The sequence below is a fragment of the Rhincodon typus genome, chromosome 47, assembly GCF_021869965.1.
Source record: "Rhincodon typus isolate 14 chromosome 47, sRhiTyp1.1, whole genome shotgun sequence".
NCBI lineage: Eukaryota > Metazoa > Chordata > Chondrichthyes > Orectolobiformes > Rhincodontidae > Rhincodon > Rhincodon typus.
The window spans coordinates 512,256-527,071 of record NC_063378.1 but is presented as its reverse complement, the minus strand read 5'-3'; the positions used below and the strand labels follow the sequence as shown (position 1 = coordinate 527,071).

General features: G+C 43.1%; 1 protein-coding gene across 3 annotated transcripts in view; it reads right to left on the bottom strand.

Annotated features, from left to right (window-relative positions):
• Nucleotides 1–207: 207 nt before the first annotated feature.
• LOC109917532 (Fc receptor-like protein 5) overlaps nt 208–14,816 on the bottom strand; it is a 28,213-nt gene continuing 13,604 nt past the window's right edge. For 2 of the 3 annotated variants that reach the window (XM_048620621.1, XM_048620620.1), the window contains 5 exons: nt 6,749–7,039; nt 5,139–5,432; nt 3,809–3,853; nt 2,847–2,942; nt 209–675 (listed from right to left, as the gene is read on the bottom strand). In XM_048620621.1, coding sequence (XP_048476578.1) covers nt 581–675; nt 2,847–2,942; nt 3,809–3,853; nt 5,139–5,432; nt 6,749–7,039 — 821 coding nt within the window. In that variant the 3' untranslated portion in view covers nt 209–580. Of the gene's footprint in view, nt 676–2,846; nt 2,943–3,808; nt 3,854–5,138; nt 5,433–6,748; nt 7,040–14,816 lie in introns of all 3 variants that reach the window. The other variant, XM_048620622.1, reaches the window with a different exon arrangement.

The window sequence follows — 14,816 nt, the reverse complement described above, 5'->3', positions numbered from 1 at the left end:
CTATCCATCTTCTATCCGCCTCCCCCTCTCTCCCTATTTATTTCAGAACCCCCTTCCCCTCCCCCATTTCTGAAGAAGGGTCTAGGCCCGAAACGTCAGCTTTCCTGCTCCTCTGATGCTGCTTGGCCTGCTGTGTTCATCCAGCTGTGCACCTTGTTATCTCAAAATTTCGAGTCCAGTTTGACTCTTCTGCAGTGAGTTCCAAAGAAACATCATACCGGACTCGAAATGTGAACTCTGTTTCACTCCGTTTCTCCCCACAGATGCTGTCAAACTTGTTGAATTTCTCCCGCGTTCTCAGCAACATTTACTATTTTTCCGGCGATTAATTAACATTGAAGGTCACTCAATTTCAGAAAATCTCCTTGTCTTCACTATTACGATCTCTGATAAATAAGCAGGCTCTGTTGACTAAAAGGCAATTCAATAACATTGTAGATATTCTTCCCACAGTGATGAAATAATGTTAAACCCAGTTTGGAGGTGAATTTTGAATTAGTTTGTGCAAGATTTTAACAGAGTATGTCTCTATTGACAAGTGTAGCCTGCGTAAGGAAACAATTTTCTCACCTCTGTTCTGTTAATATCTCCAAGATGTCTCAGTTAGCTCCAATGTGCGCCTGGAATCTTCATGAGCTAGGAAGCTAACATTTTGTGGAATGGTCATGTTCATAGCTTTGCGGACAAGAATGCAAGGTAAGGTCTCTCACCCAGAGCAAGCAAAACATCGGAGCACCCACATTTAAAAGCAGTGTTGAAGCTCTTTGTGACCAATGTTCCCAATGTACATGCATTTATGGACAATTCCTACCAATGTTATGAGCCCTCATGCACCTTACTAACGCATCTGTTCAGGCTATAATAAGACCATAGAACATTGGAACAGGAGTAGACCATTAGGCTCCTTGAGCCTGTTCCCACATTCCTTATGTTCACTTTCCTGCCCTTTCCCTCGATTCCCCGACTGATCAAGCTGCTCAGCCCTTAAATATACACAAGTACTTTGCCCCCCTCTGTGGCAAGGAGTTCTAAAGACTCGCAACCCTCCGAGAGAAGAAATTCCTCCTCATCTCAGTTTTCAATTGACAACACTTTATTCTGAGACTGTGCCTACTGGTCCTAGACTCTCTCATGAGGGGGAAACATCCTCTCAGCAATGACCCTGGCATACCCTGAAGTGTTTCAATGAGATCACTTCTCATTCTACTAAACTCCAGCGAGTAGAGTCCCAATGTGTTTAACCTTTAAAAGCTAAAGACAAGACGATTCCTCCTTACTGGGGTTATAGAAACATAGTAGATATGAGCTGGTGTATGCCATTCGGTCCTTTGAGCCTGCTCTGTCATTCATTGGGATTGTGGTGAACCATTGAGCTCAATACTCTGAATCCACCTTACCCTCCCATCCCTTCGTCCCTTTAGCCCCAAAAGTTACATCTACCTCCTACTTGAAAACACATTCCTTTAATATTTTGGCTTGAACCACTTTCTGTGTTAGTGAATCCCACAGGCTCCCCACTCCTTGGGTAAAGACATTTCTCCTCAGCTCAGTCCTAAAAAGTTTACTTCTTATCCTTAATCTATGACTCCAGTTTTGGACTCCCCAGTCACTAGGATCATCCTTCCTGTATTGATCTTGTTTAGCCCAATTAGAATTTTATAGGTTTCTTTGAGATACCTGCCCTCATTCTTCTAAACTCCAGTTAATATAGTCCTTAATGATCCAATCTCTCTACATCCATCCATCCTGCCATCCCAGGAATCAGTCTGGGAAACCTTCACTGCACTCCTTCCAAAGCCAGAACATCCTTCCTCAGATAAGGAGATCCAAATACAATGCTCCAGGGTAAAGTCCGACCCTGTACAATCGCAGCGACTCATGGACTCCTGGACTTGAATCCCCTATGAAGGCCAACATCCCATTTGCCTTCTTCACTGCCTGCTGTCCTGCAATGCTCACTTTCAGCCATGGTGTGCAAGGGACACCAGGTCTCATTGAACATTTCCTTTCTCTGAACTGCCTCCAACAAAATAACATCTTACCTCAAAAGGAGGGGAGCAAAATACAGTTGAGGAAGTCAATAAACGTTCAACCACAATCCTAAATATCCCTATGCACCAGATAAGATGCCATGACAAAAGTTAAGGAAGTGACACTAACCTGAAAGGACTACTTAAACTGTGGACCTTTGTTCTCCAAGGGAGATAAAAGCTAAGATGCTAGCACATCCACTCTTAAGAAGGATCAAAAGTTTGAAAACACATACCAACAGATACAAGAACAGCTGCTTCCATGTTGTTATCAGACTTATGAACGGACTTCTCACATATTAGAGTTGATCTTTCTCTGCACCTTCTTGGGTGGCATGGTGGCTCAGTGGTTAGCACTACTACCTCACAGCATCAGGGACCTTGGTTTGATTCCACCCTCAGGTCACTGTCTGCGTGGAGTTTGCGCATTCTCCCTGTGTCTGTGTGGGTTTGCTCCGGTTTCCTCCCACAGTCCAAAGATGTGCAGGCTAGGTGGATTGGCCATGCTGAAGTGCCCATAGTGTCCAGGGATGTGTGGTTATAGGGGGATGGGTCTGGGTGGGATGCTCTGAGGGTCGGTGTGGACTTGTTGGGCCGAAGGGCCTGTTTCCACACTGTAGGGATTCTATTCTATTCTCTGCAGCTGTAACACTATATTCTGCATCCTGTTCTATTACCCTGATGTACTTATGTAAGGTATGATTTGCCTGGATAGCACGCAAAACAACACTTTTCATTTTAATCTCGGTACATACGACAACAACAGATCAAATCAAAAAAGTATGATTTTAAATATTAAAACTGTTCTCTACTTACTTTTCATGGACAGACAGGCTGCCAAAAAGGCACAAATCAGATTAAGTACTATGAAAGTTGTAGAAGCCAATGCTATTGTCAATATAAGGCTGGAATCTGAGAAAAATAATCAACAGAGTTCTGTAATTACATGGTTTTGAAACATTTTCTCATTAACCTGCATCAGAGGCATTAATATACTTAGACCAGCTCTGGTGCAGGTGGGACCTGAACATTGATCTCCTGGCCAAGAGGTAGGGACAATGACCACTGTGCCACAAGAGCCCCTACCAGGTATAATCATCAAAATTTTTAACCAGTCTGTTCAGATATGTTATGACTGATATCTGGAGCAGATGGGACTTAGAACCTAGATCTCCTGGCTTAGAGGTTGGGGACACTACCATTGCACCACAAGAGGGAGCCAGTACAGCAACAATTTTTAAAATTTAACCTATTTTTCTCGGAGATGTTACAACACACCTCTGGAGCAGCTGGGACTTCAACCCAGGCCTCCTGGTCCAGGGGTAGGGATGCTACCACTGTACCACAAGAGGGCCTTGTATTGTGATTTTTTTTAAAATTTAGCCTATTTTTTTGATCAACCTGCTCAGACATGATATTACACAGTTCTAGAGCAGGTGGCGCCTGAACTAAAATCTTCTGGCCCAGGGATAGGGACACTACCACTGCACTAGCCTCAGCCCCAGTTCAGTGATACTAGCTTTATAATAATCGCAATCATCTGCATCATCTATCTAACTATAGTTGGCCAGTCATCATTGACTATTATACTTTCAGAAGCTGTAGACACATGCGCAAACCAAATGAATTATTGATTGAGTAGTTTGCCTGGATAAGTGCAATGGTAAAACCCCAGAAAAATTGTGTCTTGCTTCAGCAATCCTCAAGCTACAAAAACAACATACTGTTTCTTACAACACTACAATAAAATGTCAGAACTAAGTTGATAGTCGACTTACTTAGCTTCGTCACAGCTTCATCGGTTGGTTTTGGTTTTGGACGGTCTGAAACAAGAAATTGAAAGGCCTCGATTTTTAATTCACAACTTCAGAGTTAAAGGCTCGGCCACTGCTTTTGCAACACCTGGACTTTTATTCCTTGAGGTTTGACCATTTCCACTTCGAAGGACACAAGCAGCAGATACACGGGAATACCACCCACTGCAAGTTCCCCTCCAAGCCACTCACCATCCCAACTTGGAAATATATCAGCTGTTCTTTCAGTGTCGTTGGGTCAAAATCCTGGAATTCCCTCCCTAAGGGCATTGTGGGTCAACCTACAGCACATGGACTGCAGTGGGTTCAAGAAGGCAACTCACCACCACCTTCTCAAGGAGGCAATTAGAGACGGGAGCGATACATGCTTGACTCAGCCAGCGATGCTCGCATCCCATTCAGTGTCCCAGCATCCACCGGACTCCAGATAAGCTCAATACTATATGTCAAAAATTCTGTTTAAATATTATTGTGAAAGATCTTCCCCATTCATAGAATCTAACTCCCTCTGATTGGGTCATATAGCACAGAAACAGACCCTTTGGCCCAACTCTTTCATGCTGACCAAGTTTCCTAAACTAAACAAGTCCCATTTCCCTGTGTTTGGCCCACATCTGTCTAAACCTTTCCTATTCATGTACCTATCCAAATGTCTTTTAAATGTTGTAACTGTATCTGCCTCTACCACTTCCTTTGGCAGTCCTCTGTGTGAAAAAGTTGGGCCTCAGGTCACTTTTAAATCTTTCTCCTCTCACCTTAAAACTATTCTGCCTAGTTTTGGACTTGCCTACCCTGGTGAAAAGGCCTTGTCTATTCACTTTATCTATGCCCCTCACAGTTATATAAACCTCTATAAGATCACCGCTCAATCTCCTATGCTTCAGTGAATAAAATCCCAGCATATCCAACGTCTCCTTTTAACTCAAACTCTCCAGTCCCGGTTTCGCCCTTGTAAATCTTTTCTGCACCCTTCAATTTAATGATATCCTTCCTATAGCAGGGAGACCAGAACTGAAAGCAGTATTACAAAAGTAGCCTCACCAATATCCTGTACAACCACAACATGACATCCCAACTCCTAGGCTGAGTGCTCTGACCGATGAAGGTAAGTATGCCAAATGCACTCCTCACCACCCTGTCCACCTATGATGCAACTTACAATGAACTAATGGCCTGAACCCCAAGGTCTCCCTGTTTGACAATGCTCCCTGCCATTAACTGTAGAAATCCTGCCCTTCTCTGCCATTTTTCACATTAAACATCACACAGCAGAGTTCATCAATAATAAACTCACCTATCACAGTAACTTCAAACCAGTCACTCTGGGCAGTGTAGACACTTTTACCGTTGACATCAATAAGGCAGTGACATGAGTAATTCCCCTCCTCACAATAAGTCACATTCGCTATTGTGACAGTTGTGTTGCTCTTCGCTTCCGCAATTTGCAGATACTCATTTTGTTTGTGCCCATGCTTGAAGATGAAACACTGACTGCTGGCAACGGTGTGGCAACTCATGGTGAAATTTTCGCCTTCAAAGACCTCAGCTGGAGCCAGTTGGAGGACACTCAAAGGTGCCTTGATCCCAGCTGGGAAACAGAGAAAAAGGAAATTAGTCACACCACTTTAAAGAACTGTGATAATGTCAACTTTTAGAACTTTAATAACTGTTTGTGGTTTCAGCAAATGAATAAAAGATAATCTGTTGCACAGAGGAAAAAGCAGCAATAACTGTCTGGAATAACAAGGTGTAGAGGTGGATGAACACAGCAGGCCAGGCAGCATCAGAGGATCAGGAAAGCTGATATTTCGGGTCTGGACCCTTCTTCAGATTTTTGCAGAAGAGTCCAGACCTGAAACATCAGCTTTCCTGCACCTCTGATGCTGCCTGGCCTGCTGTGTTCATCCAGATCTACACCTTGTTATCTCAGACTCCAGCATCGGCAGTTCCTACTATCACTGTCTGGAATAAGTTGTTTTGCGAGATGAAAGGAGCGAGGAAAAGCTGTTATAAATTAATTCGAAGCAACATGGCAATTAACTATCCCTGGGAAGAATCACCATAAACAAGTTATTTTGATTTGATTTGATTTAATTTGATTTGTTTTATTACTGTCACACCTACTTAGGCACAGTGAAAAGTACTGTTTTGTGTGCTAACCATCCAAATAATACTTTATGCAGAATATAGTGTTACAGCTACAGCGAAGGTAAAGAGAAAAATCAACTCAAAGATATGAGAGGTATGTTCAAAGCCTGGTAACAGCGGGAAAGAAGCTGTTCCTGAATCTGCTGGCATGTGTTTTCAAATGTTTGTATCTTCTATCTGAGGGAAGAGAATATAACTGGGGTTGGGGGTGGGGGCGGTGTCTCTGATTATGTGTTCCCTAGGCAGTGGGAAGTGTAGACAGGGTCTAAACTTGAAAGGAAGGAAGGCAGGTTTATATGACAGACAGGGCTGTGCTCAGAACTCCCTGTGATTTTTCGTGGTCTTGGGCAGCGCAGTTGCCATACCAAGATGTGATGCATCTAGATAGGATGCTTTCTATGGTGCATCTGCAAAAATTGGTACGCATCACTGTGGACATGCCGAATTTCCTTAGCTGTCTGAGGAAGTGGAGGCGTTGGTGTACGGTCTTGCCTGTATCGTCGACGTGGATGTAGCAGGATAGATTGCTGGTAATATTTAGTCCTAGGAACTTGAAGCACTTGATCACCTCCACCTCGGCACCATTGATTCAGACAGGGGCGTGTCCTCCACTCTGTTTCCCGAAGTTGATCACCAGCTCCTTCATCTTGCTGACATTGATGGAGAAATGCTGTCTTTGCACTGTGCCGCCAGGCTGTCTATCTGTTCTGTACAGACATGAAATAAAGCAATGTAAAATAAATGATTGCTACTCACCCAATACGGACAATCGAACAGGAGTACTCGGCCTTGATTTCTGACACTGATCGGAAACGTTTTCATACAAGCAATGGTAATTTCCGGTATGTTTGGAAGTTACGTTGCTGATGGTGTAGACTACAGGTGAGCTTGAGGCAGATATAAAGTTGTAAATGACCTTATTGTTTTGAAACAGATAGATGAATATCGGATCCTCAGTGTGCGCTTCACACTTAACAACGACAACCCCACCTTGTAGAGCCAGGTTGGATGCTGGTTCCAATTTTATTGTAGGGCTTGGAATGTTTCCTGGAAGTGCAAAGAATTCAATTGTTCAGTTGTCCTTTGATTGAGCAGAAATACCTCAAAACCTCCCTTCGACAACTTGGACATTGTGTGAAATGGCGAGATAAGTTTGAATCACTCCCACATTTTCAAGGATCATTCTGCTAAATGCATCCCATCTTCTGTAAGAGCATAAAACCACGAGAAATAGGAGGAATAGGCCATTCAGCCTCTTGCGCTTGCTCTGTCATTCATAGGATCGTGGCTGACCTGACATACCTCACAGCCACTTTTCCTGCCCTTGGCCATCACCCTTGATCCCATGACTAATCAAGGATCTATCAGTCTCAGCCTTAAATATACACAAGGACTCTGCACCATCCCTACCCCACACACAGCTCTCTGTGGCAAGGAGTTCCAAAGACTCATAACCCAACATTACAGAAGTGATTGTTTCTGAACAACAGGGATACCATAAGCAAAAGGTGTTTGTTTTCTGTGCTTAGATTTCTATGACTCTAACCAGAAGACCATTAGACAATAAAATATACAAACAGAATTAGGTCACTTGGCCCACTGAGTCTGCTCCGCCATTCGACCATGGTTGATATGTTTCTCAACTCCATTCTTCTGCCTTCTCCCTGTATCCCTTGATCAAGAAAAAATCTATCTCTGTCTCAAAGACACTCAATGACTTGCCCTTTTGTGGCAATGAGTTCCACAGATTCACCACCCACTGGCTGAAGAAATTCCTCCTCATCTTAGATCTGAAGGATCATCCCTTATTCTGAGGCTATAGTCTCAGCTCATGGTCTCTCCTACTCATGGAAATATTTTCTCCACATCCACTCCATCCAGGCCTCTTGGTATTCTATAAGTTTCAAGATGATTCCCCCCGTTCTGAACTCCATGGAGTACAGGCCCAGAGTCTTCAACCTCTCTTCATATGACAAGTTCTTCATCCTGGGATCTTTCTTGTAAACCCTCTCTGGAACTCCAGCACATCCTTCCTTAGATACTGGGCCAAAAACTGCTCGCAATATTCCAAATTAACTTGTTATAGAGTCATAGAGCCATACATCTTGGAAACAAACCCTTCGATCCAACCAGTCCGTGCCCAACATAATCCCAAACTAACCTAGTCCCACATGCCTGCTTCTGGTCCAAATCACTCCAAACCTTTCCAATTCATTTATCCTCCAAATGTCTTTTAAATGTTGTATTTGTACCCAGGAAGTTCATTCGCATGTGAACCACCCGCTGTGTTAAAAATTTGCTTCTTATGTCTATTTTAAATCTCTCTCCTCTCATCTTAAAAATGTGCCCCCTAGTTTTGAAATTCCCGATCTTAGGGAGAAGACAAATACTACCAACTCTACCTACACCTCTCATTATTTTATAAACTTTTATCAGGTCACCTCTCAACCTCCTACATTCCAGTGAAAAAAGTCCCAGCCTATCCGGCCTTTCTTTATAACTCAAATCTTCCATACCCAGCAACGTCCTTGTAAATCTCTTCTGAACCCTCTCCAGCTTGATAATGTCCTTCCTATAACTGGGTGTCCAGAACTGGACACAGTATTCCAGAAGAGGCCTCACCATTGTCCTGTAAAACTTCAACATAACGTCCCAATCCTGTACTCAAAGGACTGAGCAATGAAGGCAAGTGTGCCCAAATGCCTTTTTAAGCACCCTGTCTATATGTGATGCAAACTTCAAAGAATTATGTACCTGCACCCCTAGGTCCCTCTGTTCAACAACACTACCCAGGGCCCTACCTTTAATTGTATAAATCCTACCCTTATTTGTACCAAAATACAATACCTCGCATTTATCCAGATTGAACTCCATCTGCCATTTTTCAGCCCATTGACCCATTTGATCAAGATCCTTTGTAATCTTAGAAAATCTTCTTCACTGTCTACTATGCCACCAATTTTGGTGTCATCCACAACTTTACTAACCATACCTTCTATATTCTCATCCAAAACATTTATATAAATGACAAACAAAAGAGGACCCAGAACCGATCCCTGCGGAACACTAGTGGTCGCAGGCCTCCAGTCCGAAAAGCAACCCTCCACCCTTACTTCCTGTCTCCTGCCTTTAAGCCAATTATGTGTCCAAGTGGGAAGTTCACCCTGAATCCTGTGTGACCCAAAATTACTAATTAGTCCACCATGTGAAAGTCTTTATTAAAATATAAATAAACAACATCTATTGTTCTGCCATCATCAACCTTTTTGGTAACTTCCTCAAAAAACTCAATCAAGTTTGAGAGACACTATTTTCCTCACACAAAACCATGCTGACTATCCCTAATCAATTTTTGCCTCTCTAAAAGTCCATAAATCCCATCTTTTATAATCACCTCCAATAATTTACCCACAACCAAAGTCAGATTCGCAGATCTATTGCTCCCCGGTTTCACCTTACAACCTTTCTTAAACAAAGGTACAACATTAGCCACCCTCCAGTCATCAGGCACCTCACCCGTAGTTATAGATGATGCAAATATATCTGCAAGGGGTCCCTGTAATTTCCTCCTTTACTTCTCGGATACATTAGATCAGGCCCTGGAGATTTATCCACATTTTTATTCTCTAATACCTCCCAAACTTTCACTTTTGTAATGTAAACTGTTTTTAAAATATCAAAGTTTATTTCTCTGCATTGTCTAGACTCAATGTCTTTCTCCACCATAAAAACTGATTCAAAATATTCATTTAGTATCCCTTCTATTGAGGTTCAACATAAAGATGGCCTTCCTTTGATCTTTAAGAAGCCCAACTCTCTCTCCAGTCACCCTCTTGCTCTTAATGTATTTGTAGAATCTCTTTGGATTATCTGCCAATGCTATCTCATATCCCCTCTTTTCCTTCCTGATTTCTCTCTTCAGAATGCCCCTACAGCCTTTATATTGATTAACAGATTCAATTGAACCAAGTTGTCAATATCTAAAGTAAGATTCTCTTTTATACTGCACGAGAACCTCAATATCTCTAATTCATCCATTGTTCCTTAATCTTACCAGCCTTAACCTTCACTCTAACAGGAACAAAATGCCTCTGAATTCTCTCCATTGCACTCTTGAACTGCTCCCACTTGTCAGACATTCTTTTTACCTGTGAACAGTCTACTCCAATCAACTTTTGAAAGTTCTTGTCTCATACCATTAAAATTTGACTTATTCCAATTAAAATCTTTAACTTTTATGGAAGGCTTATCCTTTTCTACAACCATTATGATCACTAGACCCAAAGGTTTCCCCCACTTTTACTTCAGTCACCTGCCCTGCCTTATTGCCCAAAAGAAGATCTAGTTTTGCTCCTTTTCTAGTAGGAGCATCCACATATTGATCTAGAAAACTTTCTTGAGCACATTTGACAAATTCTTCACCATCCAAACCTTTAACACTATGGTAGCTCTAGTCAATGTTTGGAAAATTAAAATCCCCCATTATTACAACCTTATTATGATTACATATCTCTGAGATCTCCCTACATATTTGTTTCTCATTTTCCCTCTCACCACTGGGGGGCCCATAGTACCCATTAATGTGATCTTCCCTTTTTTATTTGTAATTTCTACCCATTTATTTTCACTGGATGATTTTTCAAAAATATCTTCCCTAGTTACAGCAGCAATGTATTCCTTAATGAAAAATGCCAAACCCCCTCCTTACCTATCCTTCCGATAGCATTTAAAACCAGGAACATTGAGCTGCCAGTCCTGTCCGTCTCTCAACCAAGTTTCTGTAATAGCTATGACGTCTCATTACCATGTGCTTAAATTTAGAATCCCTACAGTGTAGAAACAGGCCCTTTGGCCCAAGTCCACACTGACCCTCAGAGCATCCCACCCAAACATCCCCGAACAGTATGGGCAATTTAGCATGGCCAATCCACCTAACCTGCATATCTTTGGACTGTGGGAGGAAACCGGAGCACATGGAGGAAACCCACACAGACACAGGGAGAACATACAAACTCCACACAGACAGTCACCCAAGGATGGAATTGAACCTGGGACCCTGGCACTGTGAGGCAGCAGTGCTAACCACTGAGCCACTGTGCCACCTCCTGAGTCCATCAGCCTTACCTGTAAGACCCCTTGCATTGAAATAAATGCAATTTAATTCTTCAGACTTATTACATACTCTGACTCTCTCTTGTCTTTCTTTTCTAATTGACGTGCTCTCCTCACATTCAGAACCTACCTCATCAATCCTTCCATTTACACTGCTACTTAGAATTCCTCGACCCGCCATCTCTATCAGTATGAAGTCTCCCTTCATGGAATGAGCAAATCTCTCTGCTAAGATATTGGTCCCTTTCCAGTTTAGGTTCGGCCCATCCTTTTTGAATAGGTCTTTTCTATTCCAAAAGACAATCCAATTGTCCAAAAATCTGAATTCCCTGAGCAATACACCAACTCTTCAGCCACTGATTTATCTCCTTCAATCTTTTGCTCCTTCCCTCGTTTGAGCTTGGCATTGGGAGTAAACCAGAAATTACTATTTTTAAGGTTTTATTTTTCAAGCTTCGACCTAACCTTTTAAATTCACTTCGTACTGCTTTAATCTTTTCCCTAAAAATGTAAATCTACTAATGCTTACAATAATTTCTGACTTCCCAATCTCACCTTTAACAATATACTTGGAACATTTAGAAACGTTCTTAATATTTGCGCCAGGAAGACAAAAAACCATCCGATATTTATGCCTCGTGCTGCCATGAGGAGCTCGAACAGTTCATCCACTTCACTAACACCTTCCACCCCAACCTTAAGTTTACCTGGACCATCTCTAACACCTCTCTCCCCTTCCTGGACCTCTCTGTCTCCATATCGGGCAACCACCTAGAAACTGATATTCATTTCAAGCCCACCGACTCCCACAGCTACCTAGAATACTCCTCCTCCCACCCACCTTCCTGCAAAAATGCTATCCCCTATTCCCAATTCCTTCGCCTCCGCCGCATCTGCTCCCAGGATGAGGCATTCCACTCCCGTACATCTCAGTTGTCCTCGTTTTTCAAGGACCATAACTTCCCCTCCTCGGTGGTCGAGAACGCCCTCAACCGTGTCTCCCACATCTCCCGCACCTCATCCCTCACACCCCGTCCACGCAATAAAAACCAAAAAAGAATCCCCCTCGTCCTCACGTACCACACCACCAACCTCCGGATCCAACGCATCATCCTCCGACACTTCCGCCATCTGCAATCCGACCCCACCACCAAAGACATCTTTCCCTCCCCACCTTTATCTGCTTTCCGGAGGGACAACTCTCTCCGTGACTCCCTTGTCCGCTCCACACTCCCCTCCAGCTCCACCACACCTGGCACTTTTCCCTGCAACCGCAGGAAGTGCTACACCTGCCCCCATACCTCCTCCCTCACCCCCATCCCAGGCCCCAAGAAGACTTTCCACATCAAGCAGATGTTCACCTGCACATCTGCCAATGTGGTATACTGCATCCGCTGTACCCGGTGTGGCTTCCTCTACATCGGGGAAACCAAGTGGAGGCTCGGGGACCGCTTTGCAGAACACCTACGCTCGGTTCGCAATAAACAACTGCACCTCCCGGTCGCGAACCATTTCAACTCCCCCTCCCATTCCTCAGACGACATGTCCATCCTGGGCCTCCTGCAGTGCCACAACGATGCCACCCGAAGGTTGCAGGAACAGCAACTCATATTCCGCTTGGGAACCCTGCAGCCCAATGGTATCAATGTGGATTTCACAAGTTTCAAAATCTCCCCTCCCGCTACCGCATCCCAAAACCAGTCCAGCTCGTCCCTGCCTCCCTAACCTGTTCTTACTCCCACCTATCCCCTCCTCCCACCTCAAGCCGCACCTCCATCTCCTACCGACCAACCTCATCCCGCCCCCTTGACCTGTCCGTCCTCCCTGGACTGACCTATCCCCTCCTCCCACCTCAAGCCGCACCTCCATCTCCTACCGACCAACCTCATCCCGCCCCCTTGATCTGTCCGTCCTCCCTGGACTGACCTATCCCCTTCCTAACTCCCCACCTACACTCACCTTTACTGGCTCCATCCCCGCCTCTTCGACCTGTTTGTTTCCTCTCCACCTATCCTCTCCTCAATACTCTTCTATCCGCCTCCCACTCTCTCCCTATTTATTTCAGAACCCCCTTCCCCTCCCCCTTTTCTGATGAAGGGTCTAGGCCCGAAACGTCAGCCTCTCTGCTCCTATGATGCTGCTTGGCCTGCCGTGTTCATCCAGTCCTGCACCTCGTTGTCTCGGATTCTCCAGGATCTGCAGTTCCTACTATCTCTATATTTATGCTCACTGCCCACAGAATCGCCTGTCTATGTTCCTGACAGGACAGTCCCCAATAACAATAATTCTATTAAATCTTGTCAAATGCTGTCTAAGAATTGTTCCAAGTGTCCAATAAGTGACTGGCCCTTTCATTTTCCTCAGAGAGATTTTCTCCCTCAACAGTTTCAAAAGCTGAATATCTACTTGTTAGAGGAATAGCCACTGGAGAATTTTGAACTACCTTCTTACTTTTGCTTACAGTCACCCATCTATCTGAAACTACCTTTCATTACCTATAGAAAATACTGTTAAAATGGAAAAAAAACTAAAAAATCAAACATAAAAACAAATTAAATAAAATCAACCGATTAGTTGATTAACTAAATAAAAACGATTCCTCAAGAGATTCCTTGAAGAAAAAAAACTTTTCCGAAGCTGACCACGTGTAGGACATTCCAGAATGAAAACACAACTCCCCATTTTAAAAAATCTGTTGTTTTTCAAAAAAAATCTTTGCAGTGTTAATAAAACCCTCTAAAACACAAACAGATTTTTTAAATTTCTGAATTAAGAAAAAAAGAACAAATTATGATTTTTTTCCTTATTTTGTTTTTTTTTGAATGATAATAAAGCAACATGGAAAAAATCTTATATTAGTAAACTATAATAACTACAATAACTGTAAAAAAAAACTATAATAAATCTTCAACTAAGCCTGCAATCCCAGGAGCAGTTGCAAAATCCATACTGCTCTTGATTCAGGTGTTTTGCAAGGACTTTGACACAATATTACTTATCAACCCAAAGTAGCCCTTTGTATTGGAAAAGCATGAAATTGTGACTTGCCTGTCCCCTTTGTCACTGCAGACTGCAGCCTTGCCTTGCTTTGTTCTATTCTCTGTTACTGCTGTTGCTTCAAATTGCTACAGAGGAAAATGTGCCTGCACTTGGGCAAATTTATTAATTCTACTCCACGTGTTCAATACTTGCCCTAAATTCACTAAACAGATCTCCTTGTAACTCTCCTTGTAAGCAAGGTATCGTTGAGCCATTGCAAATCAAATGAGCATGTATTTCAAAATATACTCTAAAGGGAAATAAGATGTGTGTAATCTGTCCTATTTGGTGTTTGTCTCCTACACAAGAATGCACCTAATTTCACAGACCCAAACTGTTCTTAAATCTTGACATCTTACTTGCTTCCAGCCTGTGAATTTTGGGCATAGATAGAGTCAGAGTCATACAGGACAGAAACAGACCATTCAGCCCGACCACCGCATCCATGCCGACCAAGTTTTTCAAACTAAACCAGTCCCATTTGCCTGCATTTGGCTCAAATCCCTCAAACCCTTTCCTATTCATGTACCTGTCCAAATGTCTTTTAAATATTGTAACTATACCTGCATCTACCACTTCGTCTGGCAGTTCATTCCATATATACACCACCCTTTGTGTGAAAACGGTACCGCTCAAGTCCCTTTTAAATATTTCCCCTCTCACTGTAAAATTA